Genomic DNA, 20700 nt, shown 5'->3' on the forward strand with positions numbered 1-20700 from the left:
AATTTATCACTGACCAGAACTTTCATATATATTGTCATACTAGCAAAAAATTAAGTAATAACTACTATTATTTACAGTTTGTCCGTTAAACAAACGTACAAACAAAAACAGTTACATCTATTTAATCTGAAAAATAACGAATATTTTATACAAATTTAATCAAACATCACTATATACATTTCCAGGCGTTGGTTCTCTTCGGACAGAATGAAGTAATATATATTTACCGCTGTTAAAACAATGAAACACACCCAATGCAATAACAGTTTGTTTTAATTGAAAAGTCAAATACAGTGGAAAGTTTTGGAGGGTAGCACGTAAATAACTTGTTACTGTAAATCTCATTGCATTTCATCATGTCATTACTATTTATTGTCATTGGTTCTTTGCTATTTGTTCTCAGAAGTTTGTTAACGTTTGATTTAATTATCTCAGTTACAACAGTGAGAATTAAGTAGTTCATAATTCGGTCTAAAGTATACGGTACAAAGTTGTCACGAAGTCAAAATAAACATTAGAAATGCTTTAGACTGGTGACTTAATCGTTCATATACATTCTACTAGGTTGCAATACTATAATACGGGCCACAGCAGACTAAGTAAATTTCTATATACCTAATGAAAAAGTAAATTGCTCCTGGGACTAGGTCTTACCGTGCCACCTACGGTAATAACTACGCCAATATAGGGAAATTCGCTCAAATGTGAATTTTAACAAAAGTATTTGGAAACTAATTGTAATATTAATTTAATATTTATTGTCTGCTGTAACCATTTTTGTCTCTAAGAGGTCGTCTTGCATAGTTGAATGAACCACCAATAGAATCTGCCACTACTGAAGCTATGTTTTCTTTTTTCATACTATTATAGAGAAACTAACTGATACTAAAGTTGGTGAAAGATTCTAAACTTTACAATAAGTTACACTTTCAGTTTAGCACGATCGAAAAGTTGGAGTGTAAGAAACAATACGGCACTACTCAGTCACCGTCTCAATTGAAAAAAGTTCTTTTTATCATAACTCTCTAATAGAGCTGTATATTTAAAACAACAGAATGGAAATTACATTTCACAGGAGAGAATTTATTATGGTTAAATCTAGTAGGTGTCATGTTTACATTCGATTGAACGGTATTTAAAATGGTTTTGAAATAATACTATAGTGATCTATATCATTAATAATTTATTGTATCTGTTTTAATTCTAGATTTGAATGAAACTAATAAGATAAATTTATTGTTTATTATGAAATATAAAGAAGTTATATATTCAACAATGTAGACATGTGTAGTAATATGTAATGGCGACAAATATGGAACATGCTCAAAGACTGACAATTGACGAATTTAATTGCTCAATGAAATAATTGTTTCCTCACTTGTTAGTCGTTCACCGTAGTTTGTGCAACTCACACAAATGAGTGAAAATGTGTTTTTAAAGTTGATTAAAGTTTCCTAAACCGAAATAACTATAACACTTATAAATTTTCTAGTGTATAAAAACATATCCTAACGTTTCACCTACTTGTTTAAAGTATTCAAATGTAGATAGGAATTGATCAGTTACCCTAAAGGTCATCTAAATTTCATCAAATGTATCTATTGTATATACGACATAAAAGTCAATATTGAGAAAATTGTAAATTAAATGTATTTTAAATTCAATTAATTATGAATGCAAAGTTACATTTTTCTATAAAGAAATATATTTCAGTCACAAGCTTTATCAACTAAATATTTATTTCCACTAAAGTGTCATATTATATTACACTTTGTGTATCTTCACTGTTAACTGTTCTGACAATAAATGGAATAATGTTTTAAAAATTAACTGTTGAAGCTTTTAAGTTGCTTCAGTATATAGTTAATCATACTTTATAATTAATTGTAATCAAGCTTTAATTTACACAAATAAACTTGTGTTATAGGAATGTAAAATAATGAACTAAAAATAATTCAACCATATATCAAGTTTTATTTTGTTTGTACATTCTTATCAAGGAAAAAAGTTTGCCCCATAACACCACATAGTATAGTTATTACACTTATACTCCAAATTCAAGACGATAGATCCAAATAAAATATGTTACATTGGCTTGGTGGTTCCGACCAGTCACAACAGTCTTCACTTTGACCAATCGTAATATTTCTAAATGATTTAGACTATAATAAAATTACCGTAGATAAAACCACAGAATAAAAAGTTTATTCTGTGATGAAACTATGCTAAAAAGTACCTGTAAATCAGTTACACAATCACAATATTTTGTAATAGATGGCAGGCCTAAAGCACATTAATGGCATTTTTCATTAATGCGAAACTTAAAATTAGCCTCTGAAGAAAAACTAATAAAATATATATTGAACAAATTGGATAGCCTACTGAGAAATAATAGGATAAAATAATGGAAATCATTCAAATAAATAACTGAGTTAGTTAAAATAATACACCAAATTACTATCAATACGGTATAATATTTTAACACTAATCGTATTTAACTATCAAAATCGTACCATAAATAAGTGCAGATTATTGTTTGTTTACTCGCAAGTTTGACCTGCCGCCATGCCAAGATGTCCCTACTGCTACAACTTCATTAGCAGCAGCCTGTCAACTATGTAAAACAACAAGTTGCAAGTTAAGCCTAGTCATGAGAAATCAAACAAACTGAAATCATCCTCAAACTCGTTGATTCGCCTTTAAATGATCGGTGAAATGTTTTCTGATCAACTATTTAATTCATTTTATGCCAAAAAACTATTATAAATAGTTTTATATTAGAGATCAAAATAAATGTTCTTACATACCGAATCAACCATGTGAACCATGCATGCTCTGATGTAGTCAGGACGACGCCGTAACACATACTGAAGGAAGGTTTGGCGTCGCGCGGCGCCGCAGCCAAGCCAGCCATTGTTGAGGTATCAGCTGACGCATTGTTGCGATCAGCTGATGTTTGCCTCCTTCACCACCATGTAAGATATTACTCAAATTGTTGTTTCTTTATTTGTTTATTACAAATTCGCTGTAATCAGTATAAATGTGTTAGTTGCATGTTATTTATTTATTCTATACGATTTCTATTGCTAACATTGTGTTTTATAACGAAGGAAGTTACATTGCAGATTTTCTTGTTTTAATAAGAACGAAAGTAGTGGAATACATGACCAGATGAATTATTAAGTGATTTTCCAATTTGATTAAACTGCAATGGTTCAATTGTTAAAGTTCAAGGCATTACAATATGGTGCCATTTCAAATTAAAGTATTAAAGTATTAAAAACAAAGTCTTTTTCTTTATAATCTCGAAGTAATGTTGTAAGAACAGAAATTTCTTCTTTTTGATTGAAGATGCAGATATGCTTTAATAATTAATATATTTGACGCCAAAACATGGGAAATACATAAATATTCAAAATACGTAAAATACATGAACCAGGCTAAGTTTGTTATACCGATTCTGAAGTGCGAGTCCTATGAATAAATAAATAAGCCTTTATTTCTGAGCATTGGTTTTACAGAGTAACTCAGATCGGTATAACTAACTAAAAAATATACAACAATGATAAAAAACAATGTGTATGATATAATTAAATTATGGACTATATACAAATATTTTACAGTCTTTTTCATGTTTTTTTCGAAAGCCAGGACCCCCAGCAGTTTTAGGCCCAAGGGGAGATCATTGTAGATTTGTTTCCAAAGTTCTTTTCTACCCACTTCTAGGAGCGCTTTTGGAAAGCGGAGCTAGGCGTTGTGATGGGCCCTATTTCTTATATTAACTCTTGCATAGTGTATCATTGAATATTTATACTTACCTGTAGGTTTATAGTCTAATGGTAGTATCCTATACACTTGATTTTACTTGTTTTCTTAAATTAATATCTTCCTTATATCATTATTTAGGGATCTGGTTAAAATTAATCATTTACAATTTATATCTTTGGTTAATCGTCCTTTTTATAGCAATTGTGCCATGAATTATTAATCCTTTCTAGATTCATAATAGCTCTTATTTATCTCCTTAATACAATTTTCCAGTATGTTTATGTCCGGTGTGTATGTGGAGTGCATTTGGATGTTTTCCTTTTTATCGTCATTTAACCCACTTTTAAACGATATAACCAAACAAAGTTATCTAATTGGAAAATATTGTTTGCAAGTATTATTTGCCGTAGAATGAAAAGTAAGATGTAAAATGTACCTGACCAAGGGGGGCTTAGCCAAGATCAGAGCACCGATATATAACTACTACGATCAGTAGCTATGTATCGATGCTTCAGAGCTGTTAACGTACCGTAGCAGTGAAGTGTACATAACACTTCAAAACAGGCTGCTGAATTTATTTGGCAACGAATGAGGAAATACTCTACTTTCAGCATCCAAAGGCAGTGTGTTAGTATCAAACAATCCAAAAATACTTCATGGTTCCGCTCAATTTAGTACTGCATGGTTCAAATGTTCCCGTACCGTTCCCAGGCATATGCGGCTTGAACAGAGCACACATCTTTATTCCATTCAGGCACATATGTCAGTCCATTTAAACCAATTCCACCACACATAACCGGCTCGATTACCAAACAAGATTTGTTTAAATGGATTCCCATACCTTTATCCTGTAATTGACAGTTTGGGATCCTGTGTCAGAATGTCTCTTTTGTACAATAGCCTCCTTTTACAATACCTGTACCATAAAAATAAACATACTCCCTTTTATATTTATCATCCTTACGGATCGGCTGAAGGAAATATAAGGGTGTAAGTTATATCTTTCCGTCATGTGTAAATGAAGGGGTTTTTATGTTAACTGTATTTATATTTTCTTCGCCGTCTTCTAAACTACTATTAAAAAATAAAATCAACTATTTGCACAATGCTTTAGTTACCATTAAATATAGCAACACGTTTAGGCTAAATCGGTGCAAAAAAGAAACACATCAAAATAGGCTTCAGATCATACATTAGAACGAGAAGAAGGTATTCAAAGACAATGAATGAACAACATTTTTTAAATAATAAGGAAGATTCAAGCTCTCAAATGAGATTAAATATGTCGTATGGAATTCTTGCTTTAAAAGTTACAAAAAAGTTATAAAAGTTAGGTTTTACCTTAAAAAAAGTAAAACATTCTGATGAAATCAATAAACGCACATGAAAATTGCTATGGAGTAACTTCACTCCGTCCCGGAGAAAAACGTTTGGTTCTAAACACGATGAGTTGATTCCACTTCTTAACAGTGCACTAAAAATAATGGACGCAAACATTATTTTCATAATCTCGGCTTCTACTTAACAGCTTTTAAATTAAAAAAAAACCTGTTATCTAATATGTTATTAAAGTGATAAGTGGAAGTTTGACGTCATCATTTAAAACCATTAAAAAATAAAAATACAGGCAAATGACACATACAAATTAAGCGAAGAGTGTATGGATTTGCCGAAAATTATTGGAATGAACTAATTCCCTAAGGGCTCTGCCACACAGACATATTTACAAAGGGCTCCTTCCTTGCTTCCATGTTTTCATTATTTAATTCATTAAATGATAAACAACTGATCAATGGAATTAACAGCTGTTTGTTTACTGTACTGTATTTATATTTTTGTTTACTTTTATGTTCTTAAAAGCAGTGGGGTTAATTAATTAACATTGATGCTATTTCTGGGTATTTACTCAGGGGAGGTATAGAAGAGGCTACGATGACAGCTGTGGGCTTCTTATTAGCTGAGGGAACGCCATTAGCGTAACAATACGACCTGAAGCCATCGGCGTCGGTGGTATAGTGGCTGGCGTGCCGGACTGATATGCTGAAGGTCCCGGGTTCGTATCCCGCTGGTAGCAGTAACTTTTTGTCCAAGATTTTTTCATTATCAGCAAGTTTGGTTTGTTTGGTTCGGTTATGAAAGTTTAATTTTATTATTAAGTCATTATAAAATTTTAATTGAGCAATTTCTAGGTTTTTTTTCTAAACAGAATTATTTTTTCTATTACTTAACTTTTGTTATATTATTTCATCATCAGCAAGTTTGGTTAGTTCGGTTAGGTTATGATAGTTTAATTTTATAATTAAAAAATAATAAAATTGAATTTGAGGCATTTATAATTTTATTTTATGAACAGAACTATTTAGCGATTAGTGCTTCATTGCCAAAGTGCTCTCTACTACAGCGCTGTTCACGGAGGAATTTTGAACTAATGCCTCAATCGTACCTCCCCTAAGTCAGACCCCTATTTCTGGCAGTTGGATGAAAGTGAGTCCTTTGAGAATTTTTAAAAACAATGATAGTGAGATAAAAAAAATGTTTGTTGTTTGACCGAAGGATTATCAACAAACTTAGGTCGTCTAGAACTCCTTATTAGCGAATCGGTATTCTACCATTTCAACCTCAGCCTGTGTAAGGTATAGATAGAGCTGCCGCTGCTTTCGATATTCCTTTTTAAATGAAAATGTATCCAACCTACGCCCTTTTAATGAAAGATGTGGCCATTGTGACGCACTGCATTATAAATATTAAAAATCCGGGAATCACTCTGTGTGATCTGAGAAGGTTTCTCTATCACCACTGTTAGTCACCCAAGGTAATAGGCCTTCTACCCAGACAAGATAATACATCTAACTTCGTCAAGAAGAGGTAAGAATAAAAACTCAGACTTATCATTCGTAACAACTGGTGCTGACATAAGACATCCTGAGGGTAACGGCCGGACCCTTTTGTTTTATTCCACAGGGGCTGAGGGGGTTTGAGCATGCATGAAAGTAGTACGCAATGTTATTGCTGATTATTGTAATATGGGCTGTGGTGATCAAAATTACGTATGTCGCCTATTTCAAAAGTGGTCAATAAGGTGGGTTTGGAGGGGGCAAACATAACGGGAGGCGCTATGTGTTAAAACGCTGATATTTCGAAAACGGTAAAAGATTAATATCGGTTAAAACTTCGTTGGATCTGACTCCAAAAAAACTTCCGGCAAAGATCTAGGTACATGTGCAGCTAATCTACTGGAATTAAAACTGATCCTTTAGTTGATACTGGCAGTTCGGAAACATCCTTATAGGGAACTAGGAGTTACCCGGCGAACGTTGCTGCGCTTAACAACTATGATTTTAAATGGTAATTTGTTCTTTACGATGAGCAATAAAATTGTATAGCAAAAATAAAATACCCCGCCAAAGCAAACCTGCCGACTAAGCGAATTTACATTCGCCTGAATTGATTTTCAATTGAATGTATTTAATTAACATTAGGTTTTAGGAGAACCTAGGCTTGGTGCTACAGGGAGGGTAAAAAAGTGTGTTTTTAGTAAAATATGAATAGCTTTGTATAAAATAAATACATTTACCGAGTTTGATCAAAATATATCCAAACAAGCAAACTACAACATTTTACAATATTCTCCATAAGAATAACATAGGAATTTTAAAATAAAAGTTTTTTGAATTTTCTCCGTAACCAATAACTGTACAAAAACTTTTTGATATACTAAATTATCTCTTTTTTAAGCTCTTTAAAAACGTCCGGAGAGAAATTGGGAAATTTTGTGTTTAGAGGGCAAACAATTTGAAAAACCAATTTTTACCCCATAAAACCCGCCGTAAAACCCTGTTCCCATGGTCCGATCATGCTGGTTCGCGAACTCATTCAAGTTTATCCCACCTTACACCTTCAAACCAAATTTCATCAAAATCGGACAAAAATTACTCAAGTTATCGTGTTCACGGACACATATATATATATAAATCTATATATATATATATATATACATATATAAAAATTTGAACGAATGGTGTTTTCGGCCTCTGGGGACATCAAAATGAAAAATTAAATCGGTCCCGGGCCTAGGTCTTACCATGCCCCCTACGGTAATAGCTACTTCCCTATAGGGAAATTCGCTAAAAGAACCTTCTACTTAATTGCCAGTAGATAAACAATGTTTTGTTTTGTTTTTGTAAAACGTGATTTTGCAGCCAATAAGTACAACCATGACTATTAGAGTCAAGGTACAACTTTAGACTACTCTGAACATGGAAATAGGCTCTTTTGCACAAGACAAAATCAATCTGTTAGGATATGTAATAACAAAGAACGAAATCCGTCCTTATCCACACCGTCTTCAGTCGCTCTTGAAACTATCCCTTCCTCATGATATCCAATCATTGCGACGAACCATGGGCATGTTCGCTCACTATTCTGACTTTATCAAGAGTTTTTAAGAGAAGATTCAGTCCCTTTCATCTACTAAAAGTTTAGAAGAAGCAATTAACTGATCCTATAATGAATTGAACAAAAAAATATTTACTGCAACCAAAGCTCAAATCCAAGATGACATATCAGTTACAGTATAGTAGAGACCAAAGCTCTCTTATACCAAAGCTGTACTTTATATATACACCTTATATATATATATATAATAAAGAAATCATTCTAACTCAGTACCCTGAAATTATTTTTATTTTTTTATTTTTATTTTATTGAAAATAAAAATAATTTCAGGTTGTATATATATATATATATATATATATATATATATATATATGCGTGTGTGTGTGTGTGTGTCGGTTAGCAAAATAGCTGGAGCAAAAATGATCCGATTTTGATTCTATTTTGTATAAACGTGTATACTTACATTTGTTTGAACGAGTTCGCGAACCAGCATGATCGGACTATGGGAACAGGGGTTTAGGGGGGGAGGGGGGTAAAATGGGTTTTTCCCATTTTTCACCCTGAAAACATAGAATTTTGCAATTTCTTTCCGAACCATTTCGTAGAGATCAAATAAAATAAACAATTTGGTATATCGGTATGTTGTTGTATGTGTAGTATAATCACAAACAAATAAAACAAACTGTAGTTAAATAAAAAAGAACATTTTAATCTTCATGTCATCTCAACACTAACTCAAATCATCACAACAAAAACATAAACAAACATAAAGTATGAAGTATGCCTAAACAATTCCAAAAGAGTGTAGATTAAAAATACCATGTTATTTCTTATGGAGAATAAATAAACTTAGTAAAATAATCTTTTTTTTAGGACATACTTTAATGAAATTTGGAAAATTCATTACTTTATACTAAGCTATCAATATTTCAATAAATACACCGGAACCATCTTTATTGAAAAAAAACTTTCAGATCATATTTGGATCGTATTGGTAAATCACTATCTTTTCTTTTTTTGACAGAGGGCCAGGCTTACAAGTAACCATGGGATTGCATCGCAGCTGGAACAGCTTATTGTGCACCCTCATTCACAGGTCCTCATTCTCCGTAAAATCCCAGGCCCTTTGTGAACCATGAGATCATTTTTGACCATGGTGATCTGTTCTTCCCTTCGATCACCAGTCGATAGGCCAAGGGATCTCATACGCAGGCCTTGTATTACAAGGTATAAATTACAAGGAAAAATGTGGTTCGGATTCCACTATAAACTGTAGGTCCCTTAGTTGCCATTAGCTGTATGGGCTATTAATTAACAGCTGTGTCTAAGGAACATGTCGACCTTAGTCACTAACAAGACTACAAGATCGCGCCACTCATCCTACACTCATCCTTCACTCATATTTGGGTTAAAATACGCACATAGTGGCGTCCCCATCTTAAATAATTGATAATTGATAATTGTAAGGCTGGGCACATAAATATCACGTGGAAGGCTGTCTCCTCCTCCTCTCCACATTTCCTACATAAGAGGTTTTCAACTTGAATTCCCATCTTGTGTAGCTGTCCGCGGAACACCCAATGGCCGCTGATGAAGCCAACCACCTTCCGCAGGGTCTTTCTATTCAGCCCAAAAGGGCATCTGCCGCTATCGCACCAGAAGGTGTGTGCAGCATTCTCTTTGACTCTACGTTGCCTTTCTGTTCTTTCCAAGCTCCTTCGATGTTCTATGCCCATCCACTGGCGAATAGCTCAACGTGCTGTGTTGTAAGCAATACCACACGTCGACTCTGGACCCATGAGCGGGCTTTCAGCTCCTTTGTTTGCCCACTTGTCTACCAATTTTCTACGCCCATCCGTTCCTCTAATTAGTCAACAAAAAATAATATTTTTTCCTATTCTTAAGAATAACATGAGAAGTAAAATGTAAAGGCCAAAAGGCCAATGGGGCAGAGCAACAGGGGAATTTGCCTAGTTTCTCTTTCGATTGCTCATCTACAGACCAAGACCTCTTTTCAAACACCTCTACCATTGACCATACCACTATACACAGATAGTATGTGTATAGTATATGCCTCTACTAAGTTTCTACACCCAGCCGTTCTCTCAAATTAGTTGAGGGGTTGAGGCAAAAAACATGTAGCGTATTAAATCGTAGATTACTTATTCCTACTCAGCTGATAATAATTAACCTTCAGATCTGATAATAATACGCTGGTTATGCTATCATAGGTTTTGTGGAGATGCATAATCAATGGTTTCCAAAAGTTATAGGCCTTCTCTATATCCACGAGTGCTCTCCTACCCCTACTGAAAAAAAATAAAATAGTGTCGTCTGCCGAATTGCTTTGCTTTGGCTTTCTGCTAGTGCTAGACTTTGACGAGACCTAGACGAGCTTGAAAATGAACTACTAGGCCTAGTATTTTTTTTGTTTTTATGAATAGGCCTACTCTTGATTTTATTCCATCCTCTAATCTTTGTTGTGTGGATTATGGTTCCGGAATTTTCGAATTTTATATTTCGCAACTGGTAAGTCGTTTTCAATATTTACACTTGTCTTTAAATATAAAAGTAAACACCGGTATGCCTCAGAGAGAGGTTTTCATTCAACCTCAACTAGGTAGCATCTATATTCTACATTGGTAGCTAGGGATGAGCATCGATAGGTCAACCATCAATGTTCACCATCAATTAACCAAGATTGTGAAAACTACGATCATTGACTAAGGACTACGATGTTTCGGGGACCATGTTTTTTATGTTTTTGTTTTTACAGTTTTTTGTCTGCTGTCTGTACTCTCTAGTAATGGAAAACATCGATACTTATACCACTTCCACGATTTAACAAAAACATCGGTAACCTACCATCGATGTAAACAACATCGAACATCAATAGAAACACATCCATGTTTAAAAAACATTGACTACCGATGCTCATCCCTGATGTTTTGTTTAAAGGTTGTTTGAACATTTTTGTAGGAATATCAATTATGTAGTAACTTATTAGTAGTAGTTTTGCAACCCAAATTCAACACAAGTAGGTAAACTTATACAATTGTCTAAATGTAGTTCCGTTAACATAATACCATAGATAAAACATACTCCCTTAGTTGGTTAGTCTATGATAATACCTTCTAGGTGTTTCGGTTTAGGTTTGATGGAATAGCCTAGTTCATGTACCTAACTTATTTAATTGCCTATCATACTAGATTTAAACTGGAAATATTAGGTCTCCTCGAAAAAACAAGTTCTAAGTTATAGGTAATAAATCAACTAAAATGGTACCTATTCAAGATAGACAAATAACATCCATGCCTATTTGCCTAGGCGTACCTTAAATGTTATAGCCTACAAGACTACAGATAATGTTTTTAAAGGTAAAAAAAAATTAAGATGCCAAATTAACTTTGTTTCTTTACAGATTATGTCCCAGCCTACAGCAAAAAAAGTTTTAAATCTTTATCGAAGCCTTATCCGTTATTCAAAAAACTTGAAATATACAGACAAAGAATACTTTTTGAACAGAGTGCAGGAGGAATTCAGGAAAAATCAGCATGAAGAAAAACCAGACATTATAGAATTCTGTTATAAGGTAATCGAGTAGAGACTGATGTGGTAAAATACCACCACTGCAACAATCCTGCAGACTAAGCCAATTTCAATTTGTCTTATTGGGTTTTTACTGAAATATTTCCATAAACAAGACATAAGTTAACTGACAAGTGTTTTTTTATAGGATTAAATAAATAAATTTGCCAAATTTGATCAAGATACCGGTACATCCATAAATTAGCAAACTACAACAGTTTTCTTTTTCGCCTTAAGAATAACATGGTAATCTTAAATACAGTTTTTGGGAATTTCTTCGTAACGTTGAGTTTTACAAGAAAGCTTCAATATAGCATACAAAATTCTTTATGTTCTTTGACCAAGATGACAGTTAAGCCTAATTAAAATTGGGCATTTTCATGTTTTAAGGGTAAAATGTGAAGAAAAACAACGAACATTTTAAAATCCGCTATAAATTACATAAATATAGTAGCCTAATGGGCTATTTAAAATATTTCAAACTATAGTGGAATAGATTACAGAATAGGACCGGAACCAGTTCGAGTCGGGTGGGGTGAGGGCAAGCGGTATCCAATAAGCTTTCAGAAAACTGTCCACTGTTGCCAAGCTGTGCCTCGCACTCAGTCTTTGCCCGACAGCCGACCTGTGCGTTTCGAGCATATCCTCTTGTTTGGTCAAGAAATTGCCTTAAAGTGTGCTTATAATTCGAAACAGGCCAGTAACAAAGCTACAAAAGGCATCTCACTCCATTCTACACTCATCCTTCACTCATATTTAGGTTAAAATACGCTCATAGGTGGCGTCCCCATCTCAAATGAATACTTAATATGGTAGATTGTATCCTCTTCATTTCCATGTTAATTTTGTTTCATGTATTAAACAATAAGCTGAGCAATATTTTAGAAGATTTTTAGAACTGCTATACAAATTGTTTCGTCATAAAAATTTACTGTTAAATTTATTAATTTTATGTTTAAATATATTTTTCAAAAACTGCATCTGGTAGCTGTTTGAGCCATGTTAAAGACAATTGTGTAGCAAATAATCAAACCTTATGTATGGGGTGAATTTTGTGTTCCATACGATATAAAAATATAACAATACTAACCTAATACCACCAAGAACAAATAAATTATTAATTTGTAGTGTTGAACTGAACTACCCTACAAGTGGGACGATACAGGGGGGTGCCGGGCTCTAGGTGAAAGTCAGCTCACCAGCCAAGAACGAAGTGGCAACGTCGCATCCCCTACCTCTTCAAAGGCCGGTCCTATTCTGTAATCTATTCGACAATAGTTTTACTTATACTCATTCTGATTAGGAATGTTTGATTTTATCAATTTAGGGTTAGGCCTGGCACACACGGCCGATTTTCTGGCCGAATCACCCTTGATTTATGTCCAGGCGCACACGAGGCAATTTTTTAGTCGGCCATATGACTGATAACAATCTGTACGTTACAGATTTTCGGGCGACAATCGCCTCGCCTACGAATCTGTGGCAAAACTCAGATTTTTAAATCGGCGCAGTTCTTGATCGCCTGTGTGCGCGCTTCCATTCAAATACATGATGCACAGATCGGCCGATGAAATAGTCGCCTCAAAATAATCGCTCGTGTGCGCCTAGCCTTAGGGTATCTAGTAGGAGTTTTATGTGTTTTATTACCGTAACTAATTACTTGCAGAAAGGACAAGCTCTGCTGAAGTACAGACGAGTTGTATGATGCTACAGAGCTGGTCTATGGTGAGGCGGCTGGTTACCACGGTAGTCGTTCAGATCAACAAGAATAAACTAGACTACTCCCTGGTCCCTAAGGTTGGTTTGCCAACATATTTTGGGGGAAACTGCTAAGTTAGTGCTCATTTTTCATCTTTTTTGATAGAGTAGTCTCGAATAGTCCATCTGATCATTTTTGTTATATTTCTTCTGAATTAGCCAACCCTCTCTGCAGACTATCGAGTCTCATGAAATTGCTTGGCATTTCTGTGTGGTTTGGTTGTCTAAGTGTGCTAGTCTAAGTTACATTAGTTACCGCTGATTTTAGCATACCACAGCCGGTTCAGTTTGGCTAGACTAGGCCTACTGCAAAAATTATAATATAACTTGAATTTTTAAACTCTCAAAATGCTTTTGTATAGTTACAAATTGTTAAAAAACTATTTTTAACAACTAACTATTTTCTAACTATGATACACTATGATACACTCCATTATGATAGTACATTTGTAAAAATATAGAAATTTTATAGAAACATTTAATTACATAAACAAGAGTTTGTAATGGCAATGAATACTCCTAGATAAAATTAACACTTATTTAGATTCTGAACAAAATGTTTCGGATTGATTTTTAGTGAATCTTGCTTAATGTGCAAGAAGTTGCTTGTTTGTTAAGATCCGATTTACGGTGTAGCTTTAAGTTTAGCCGTAGACCTATGTAATAACAAGTAATTCCCACTCTAGTAATAGGCAGTTCACTCACGTTAAAAACGTTAAAACTACACAAAAAAGTGTTGTTGATTTTTTTATTTTTCTTTCAAATGTTTAGGAAGTTAGATTTTTCCAACTTATTTTGTTTTTTAAACTCTTGCTTGTAGAACTGAAAATAGACTGGTTTTTATCTATTTCCTATCGGTTTGTCTATAGTTGGTAGAAGAAGACTTGAAGGAACAGTTTGTAAGAGGGTCAGGTCCTGGTGGCCAAGCTACGAATAGAACCAGCAACTGTGTAGTTCTCACTCACAAGCCTTCAGGTGAGACTAGAGTATTGTTATTGAGTATTGGTATTGTTGGTTGAGTAGTGTATTGTAGTGATGGGCGATACGGACGCGTATCGCGATACAGCGATACGATACATATCAGAAAAAAATATCGTATCGCCGTATCGAATCGGGCGTCTGTATCGCGATACGCGAATCGTATCGTCAAAAATATCGAAAAACGATACGTATCGTATCGTTTCCCCCCTCCCCTACCTAACCTAGAAACGGAAAATTTATATAAGCACCTGGGGACCAAGCTTTGCTCGGGGAAAATCATTAGTTTACTCTGAAAACAGTCTTAGTATTGCAGATACATTAATTCATTTCCACACTCCACACTGCTCGCCTTTACTACTTCCTTTACAACTCCCTACGTCTTGGACCTGTTTGCCTATCTTTCCCATAGCATTTTAGGATTGCAGATACATTAATGTAATTGCCACAGACAGTTCCCACACTCTGCACTGCTAGTGCTAGATAGCACGCTAGTGGAAATGGACTGGACTGGGATGGGACTGGTACATTATCAAGTAAAAACCAAAAATACAGATGTCAAAAACTCCTATTTCAAATTTTACTCATCCACAGAGTACAGATTTTGCAGTTTGCTCGTCATGCACATTTGCGAAAAAAAAAGCTTAAAAATATCGTTTTGACATGAATCGTATCGCTCTATGTGCCGATATAAATACAAATATCGTTTTAGGCGATACGATACGTATCGTTTTTCAAATATCGTATCGTCCCTCGCGTATCGCGATATTCCGATACGATACGATACGTATCGCACATCACTAGTGTATTGTATTGTAAGTTGTTATGTTATCATCAAATTAATTTTAAAATTTGGCTACCGATGACTCATAAATGTGTCACACCAAATCTATTTACATAGATAAGCTGTATAAACAACCAATGGTCCAACTATTTATGTGAGTCGGTGGCTCAGTCGGTAGGCTCAAGGACTTCGGCCCCAAGGCAGCGATGTCAAGGGCTCGGATCCTGGTCACTGCCGCAAACCTTTTATCAGTACAGTTCACTTCAGTGGCGGTTCCAGAGAGGGGGCCATGGGGGCCATGGCCCCCCCCCGAGATTTTTTTTTTTTTTTTTTATTTAAACATTTATTTTATTTACATGAATAGACTATTACACGCACATAAGCATGTTGGACTATAAGTGTCACTGAAGAGTTGAAAGACTTGGACAAACTGTGTGTCTGGAAAATCGTGGGAAACCCCGCTCTGCACTCTGTAGCAATGCAGTCTGGGCAGTGGGCGTGGCACCGCGTCCGCGCGCATCCGCGTTTCCTGCCATCCGGTACGTCACCGTGTCGATCATACCTCCACATTACGTTACACCTACACTTGTGGCTCAGCTCAGTATTCGTTTTGTTAATTTGTTACGTTTTTTGTTGTGTTTGTTATTAAAACACAGTTTTACAAGATATAACCAATGTTCATCTCCATTTGAGCGTCTTGAGCTCAAGCACCGGACAAGATTATAATGGTAAGTACTGATCATGAAAGTTTTTAAATCCTAGGCTTAGTTGTTTTCTAAGTTAGGTTAGCCTAGACTCGAAATTGAGCAACCGCCATTAAACTTACTACCACTCATGTGTAGACATTAACAAAGTCGCAGTGGCACAAACAGTAAGCGATTGTAAAATATCGATGTTATAATATTCATTGCGTTTGTGTTTTTTTTCATTGCGACAATGCCACGGCAATCGGCAGCGGACAGATCCGCAGAACAGAACGCCGTTTTTGAAAAACTATAATAGTTTTGACGAAATCGTCGACAACTAGTTTATGTACCGACAATCTAGATACGGTAGTTAGTTGTTGTGTGGAAGTGGGTCTTGAAATAACCGAATTATTAAACTCGTCACCGCAACTTCCACATGTTAATGTTATGTTAAGTTACGGCAATATAGACAAATAGTAATAAACTAAGCGCTGTGTATGTTGCGCTGTGGAGTGTGGGAATGGTACGTAGGTCGGAAGTCTCACAGGAAGTATACGTATTGTTTGCTATCAAACCTGAGTTATTTTATTAATTATTTAATAATTATTTATTTGTTCCACAACTGCTTGGGTAGTTTTACTTTAGTTAATAATTTATGTTCAAATTTGTAGACGCTTGTGGTGTATTTTCAATTATTAGTTTTTATATATATATATATATATTATATATACAGTTAATAAAATTCAGACGTAATGTTTTTCAGTCAGTGTGGCAACAGCGGAAAGGTCGTTCTCCACATTGAGGAGAGTGAAAACATGGCTACGGGCGAGAATGGGGGAGTACCGTCTTACGGGTCTTTGTCTACTTCACGTTCACCGGGATATTGAAGTAGATACTGAAAAAGTGATCGAACGTTTTGCCAAAAAGAGTGAAAGACGACTTGATTTTGTTTTGTAAATAGCCTAAGATCTAACAAGGATAACTATCATAGAATTCACTGTTGAATTTCCATTTTGTTTTACATGTAACTTAAATAAAAAAAAAAACTGGTACTATAGCCTAATTATTGTCCAAAAAATCATGTTCCTCAAATCCCTTGATTGTTAAAATCTCACAATTTGCTTTTAAACTGTGTAAAAATGTTAGGTTAGGTTAGGCAACGTCAATAATGTAGTAAGCGAGAAACTTTTTTATTTTCTGAAACAATAATTGTTGAAGGAATACAATGCGCGTCAGCATTATGAAACAAAATATTTAAAAATAGATAATGTGAAATTACAGGGACAGTAGAGCAGACAAAGTTGTATCACTGAACAAAGTAGGTAAGTTTTGCACTAAAACTCTCCTTTTCAGATTACAAGAGATTAAACTTTTTCTTCGTCAGAGTGCTTAAAATGTCGACTTTGTAAGTATAATTTTCCCCGGACCCCCCTTGCGCAATGGGGGGTATTCCATACCCCCCACACCCCCCGGTGGTCGAGATAGAATGGCCCCCCCCCCCGAAAATTAGCCCTGGAACCGCCCTTGGTTCACTTTCGTACTGTATCGGCTAACCCCTTGCTTTGCTTTGCTAGATACAATGATACAATCCACGCACAGGCAGTTAGTCTATGTGGATGAGGAAATGCATGAAAAGAGGCCGCTGAGGTCTTAAAAAAAACCCCCATGTTAGGGAATGAATTGCTTTGATCTCCTGGACTGAAATGGGACTGTCTATAAGTTAGTTATGGAATAGGCTAATTTAGGAGCTATTGCTGTTGGTCTTGGCTTGGTTAATAATGATTAGATTACTGATGAAGATGATTGGTAGTTAAAATGTAAAATTTGTGTGTAAACTTTATCCTTGGTAAACATTATTCGATAAATAGATTGTCTTTTGAGGATTTGGGTCTTGTCTGTCATTGTCTATTTGATTAAAATTTATATTTTAGTATATCATCTCTTGATTTCATCATCTTAAGGCTTAATACAAAATTTTCATTGGATATCTATCCTATTGGCTTTGGTTCCACCATTGCCATGATATAGCCTACACATAGTATTTGCAAATATGGTGCGTAAATAATTGAATGATTTAAATAAAAGTTTATATCTCCCTACTTGACTTTGTTAGTCAAAGATAACCTCTAAAAAGTTAGCTTTATTTATTCTAACGGTTTCTCCATTGTAGGTACAGTTTTGTACTAAAACTAAATTTACAAGATGGTATAGTAAGTTGTAAATATGTAATTCATGCTAACTCAAACTTTATGTAAGAGTCGAGTGAGGAAGTCACTGGAAAGTGAAGGGAATTGCCTATAAGCTGTAGCAAAGTGTAGCCAAGTACTTAGGAGATTTAATTGTGCAGAGCTTGTCTTGTTCGAAAAATATAGTTGAAGGCTGGACATTGTACCGATTCAAATTCAAATCAAAAGAACGTGCGTGAAAACAAGGAAACAACAACGGCCAAACACGTGAACGCGGAGTGATATCTAACTTGAAACGTTGAAAAGTTTTCCAACGGTCGTACACTTGGGGACCAGACTTCTATCGGCGATGATCGGAAATTCGTAATTCTCAACTCAATTCGTAAAAAAACCACTCTCGGTAAATCATTACGTGTGTATCGGTAACGAGAAACAATTGTTTAATCTCCGGAGTGTCTAGAAAATCTTATCGCGAAACAACGAAAGTAAAATTAAATGAATTGAAATATTTGAGTCTGACCGTCCGACATCGATCGAGAAACTTCGTAAAAAATTGATCGTTTTGCGTAGTCATCCCCAAGTGCAGTTTTTGTAAATATATTTTTAAGTGTCATCTATGTGTCTTCATTGTATTTAAGTAAATGTACTGTGAAAATTGTATTTATAGTGTGTAATCGAGCCAATCTGTCCATATTGAATATTTAATCATGTTTTTGCAGCATTCATGTTTTATTATGTTAGCTAGTCACATGTTTCAAATTTAGAGTCGTTTACATTTATTAAGTACTGTAAAACATTTGTAGATTTTACATAGATCAAATATTTGGAAAAGAGTTTTATATCAATCGTATTTTATATTGTAATTTTTACATCAAACTTCATTTTTAAATATTTTCAGTTCACATTGTATAGCCGTCACAGACTTTGTTCTTTTGCGAACTACATTTAATTAATATTAAAGTAATTAAATTTCATTTTCAACCCCCACCAGGGGGCAATTTTTTGGTTTACTCACACCTCTATGGAATATCGAAATTATATTACATACAGGTGTGAGTTATTGTTTGAAGAAATGAAATGGTGATATTAAAGTAAAGAATCTTTTATTTTTTACTTACAAAAGAATATAGGAAATATTCTTTTCATTTTTCCTTACAACATCTTTAATCTCTGACGGCTCAAGCGCTGCCAGCCCCCAATTTTGGCCACTGGCATTAACTTCACTTTTTTGTTTTAATCAGGAATAATACAGGATACTCAAATAACTGCATTAGCAACATATATCAATGTATTAGGAAATACAGGTTACCTATGGATTCATTATAGTAACGTTACATCATCAAAACGTTCATCAGTCAAAATTATATTATAAACCATAACTCAGTTGAGAGGTGTATATGTGATCAGAGCCCGCAACTGTGACACATGCGCAACGCATGCGGTTGGTATCACTGCTGCACAGTTTTGATAGAGCGCAGCACTGAACGGTGAACATTCTTTTTCCTCTTTACTTCCGCCTCGCCGGGTGGAGCCCATGCAACAGTCTCATTTGTTCTCCATCATGTGTCGTGAATAACTGATCGTAACTCTAGTTTGTCTCTCTCTCTCCCTTTGTGGCCGCGATGACCTTCCGGTATTGGTATTATTATTATAACTATTAAAATTGATGTAAAAGTATCTAAATTATAACAGTAACAGTATAGTGTAGTATAAAGTGTAATCCTTAAAAGTGTAATTGGCATCTAAATTTCTTTTGTGTAATAAACCATCTTTTTTTTGTAATCTTTTCGAACTCGTTATTTACTCCAACACTTCCCACTGGGTGCCTTGATGAACAACGAGAGCTTGAGCTACAAATCGACAAAGTAACTATTTTGGAAGAATTTCAAAGAATTGTAATGAAAAGTCCCTCCACAGTTTAAGCTTCAAAAATGTTTTTCCCGGTGTTGCAGGTATTGTAGTCAAGTGCCATGAAACAAGGTCTCAGGATCGAAATCGGAAACTCGCCAGGGAAATTTTAGTCACCAAATTGGACAACCTCATTAATGGAGACAAATCCATTGAAGCTCAAACCAAGGCATTGGAGAAACTAAAGACTGTCAAAGCTGATCAAAAACGAAAAAAGCTTGCCAAGTTGAAAGATAAATGGAAAGAGCAAGAGGGTATTACTTAACTTTGTACTAGGAACGGTTATGTAAATTCGTATAAACGGTTATTTTCATTTTGTTATAAATTTATTTCCTGTTGTAAGAGTGGGAAATAGACAGAGTCCATTCCCCATTCCTATGGAATTCTGCTGCCTGTTCTATAATAGAAAACTTAGTACTTAGTTCAACTGAGCCACTACTTTTGAACTGCTGTTGTAAAATACCTATTTATCACTTAAAATGTTTATTTAGTCTTGCCAAACTGGAAGAACAAGAGAAAAATACCCTCTTTCTGTGTGTCATGAATTTTATCTTGTGCTTCAATCAGACCATGCTAATTTAATAGCTCTTAATATTAGAATCTAAAGCTATTTAGCTTGCTACTAGTACAGTGTCAGATGTACATTAAT

At 34.8% G+C, this 20700-nt stretch overlaps 2 protein-coding genes across 3 annotated transcripts in view; one reads left to right on the forward strand and one right to left on the reverse strand.

Moving 5' to 3' along the window:
• The window catches only part of LOC129004120 (diuretic hormone receptor-like), a 96643-nt gene extending 93798 nt beyond the window's left edge, over positions 1-2845 (reverse strand). The window contains exon 1 of the mRNA XM_054432555.1: positions 2808-2845. The gene's annotated coding sequence lies outside the window, so the exon portion shown is untranslated. The remainder of the gene's footprint in view (positions 1-2807) is intronic.
• Positions 2846-10557: 7712 nt separating this feature from the next.
• LOC129003183 (mitochondrial translation release factor in rescue-like) lies at positions 10558-20365 on the forward strand. 2 transcript variants are annotated; one of them, XM_054431455.1, is made up of 5 exons: positions 10558-10692; positions 11585-11755; positions 13418-13548; positions 14379-14484; positions 20096-20365. In XM_054431455.1, exons 3-5 carry the CDS (start codon positions 13453-13455, stop codon positions 20314-20316), a joined length of 423 nt encoding a protein of 140 aa, XP_054287430.1. In that variant the 5' UTR covers positions 10558-10692; positions 11585-11755; positions 13418-13452; the 3' UTR covers positions 20317-20365. The 2 variants fall into 2 exon arrangements, with proteins under 2 accessions (XP_054287430.1, XP_054287431.1); XM_054431456.1 differs by lacking the exon at positions 11585-11755.
• Positions 20366-20700: the final 335 nt, after the last annotated feature.

The sequence above is a fragment of the Macrosteles quadrilineatus genome, unplaced genomic scaffold (genome assembly GCF_028750875.1).
Source record: "Macrosteles quadrilineatus isolate MER2022 unplaced genomic scaffold, UCM_ALF_1.0 Scaffold_9__3_contigs__length_116548681, whole genome shotgun sequence".
In the NCBI taxonomy this organism is placed as follows: Eukaryota; Metazoa; Arthropoda; class Insecta; order Hemiptera; family Cicadellidae; genus Macrosteles; species Macrosteles quadrilineatus.

What these genes read in the sequence shown, in the direction of transcription:
- LOC129003183 (XM_054431455.1), top strand. Translation starts at nt 13,453, where the DNA reads ATGATGCTACAGAGCTGGTCTATGGTGAGGCGGCTGGTTACCACGGTA. An exon ending in ACTACTCCCTGGTCCCTAAG is followed by an intron (nt 13,549 to 14,378) that starts GTTGGTTTGCCA and finishes GTTTGTCTATAG; the next exon opens with TTGGTAGAAGAAGACTTGAA. An exon ending in TCTCACTCACAAGCCTTCAG is followed by an intron (nt 14,485 to 20,095) that starts GTGAGACTAGAG and finishes CCGGTGTTGCAG; the next exon opens with GTATTGTAGTCAAGTGCCAT.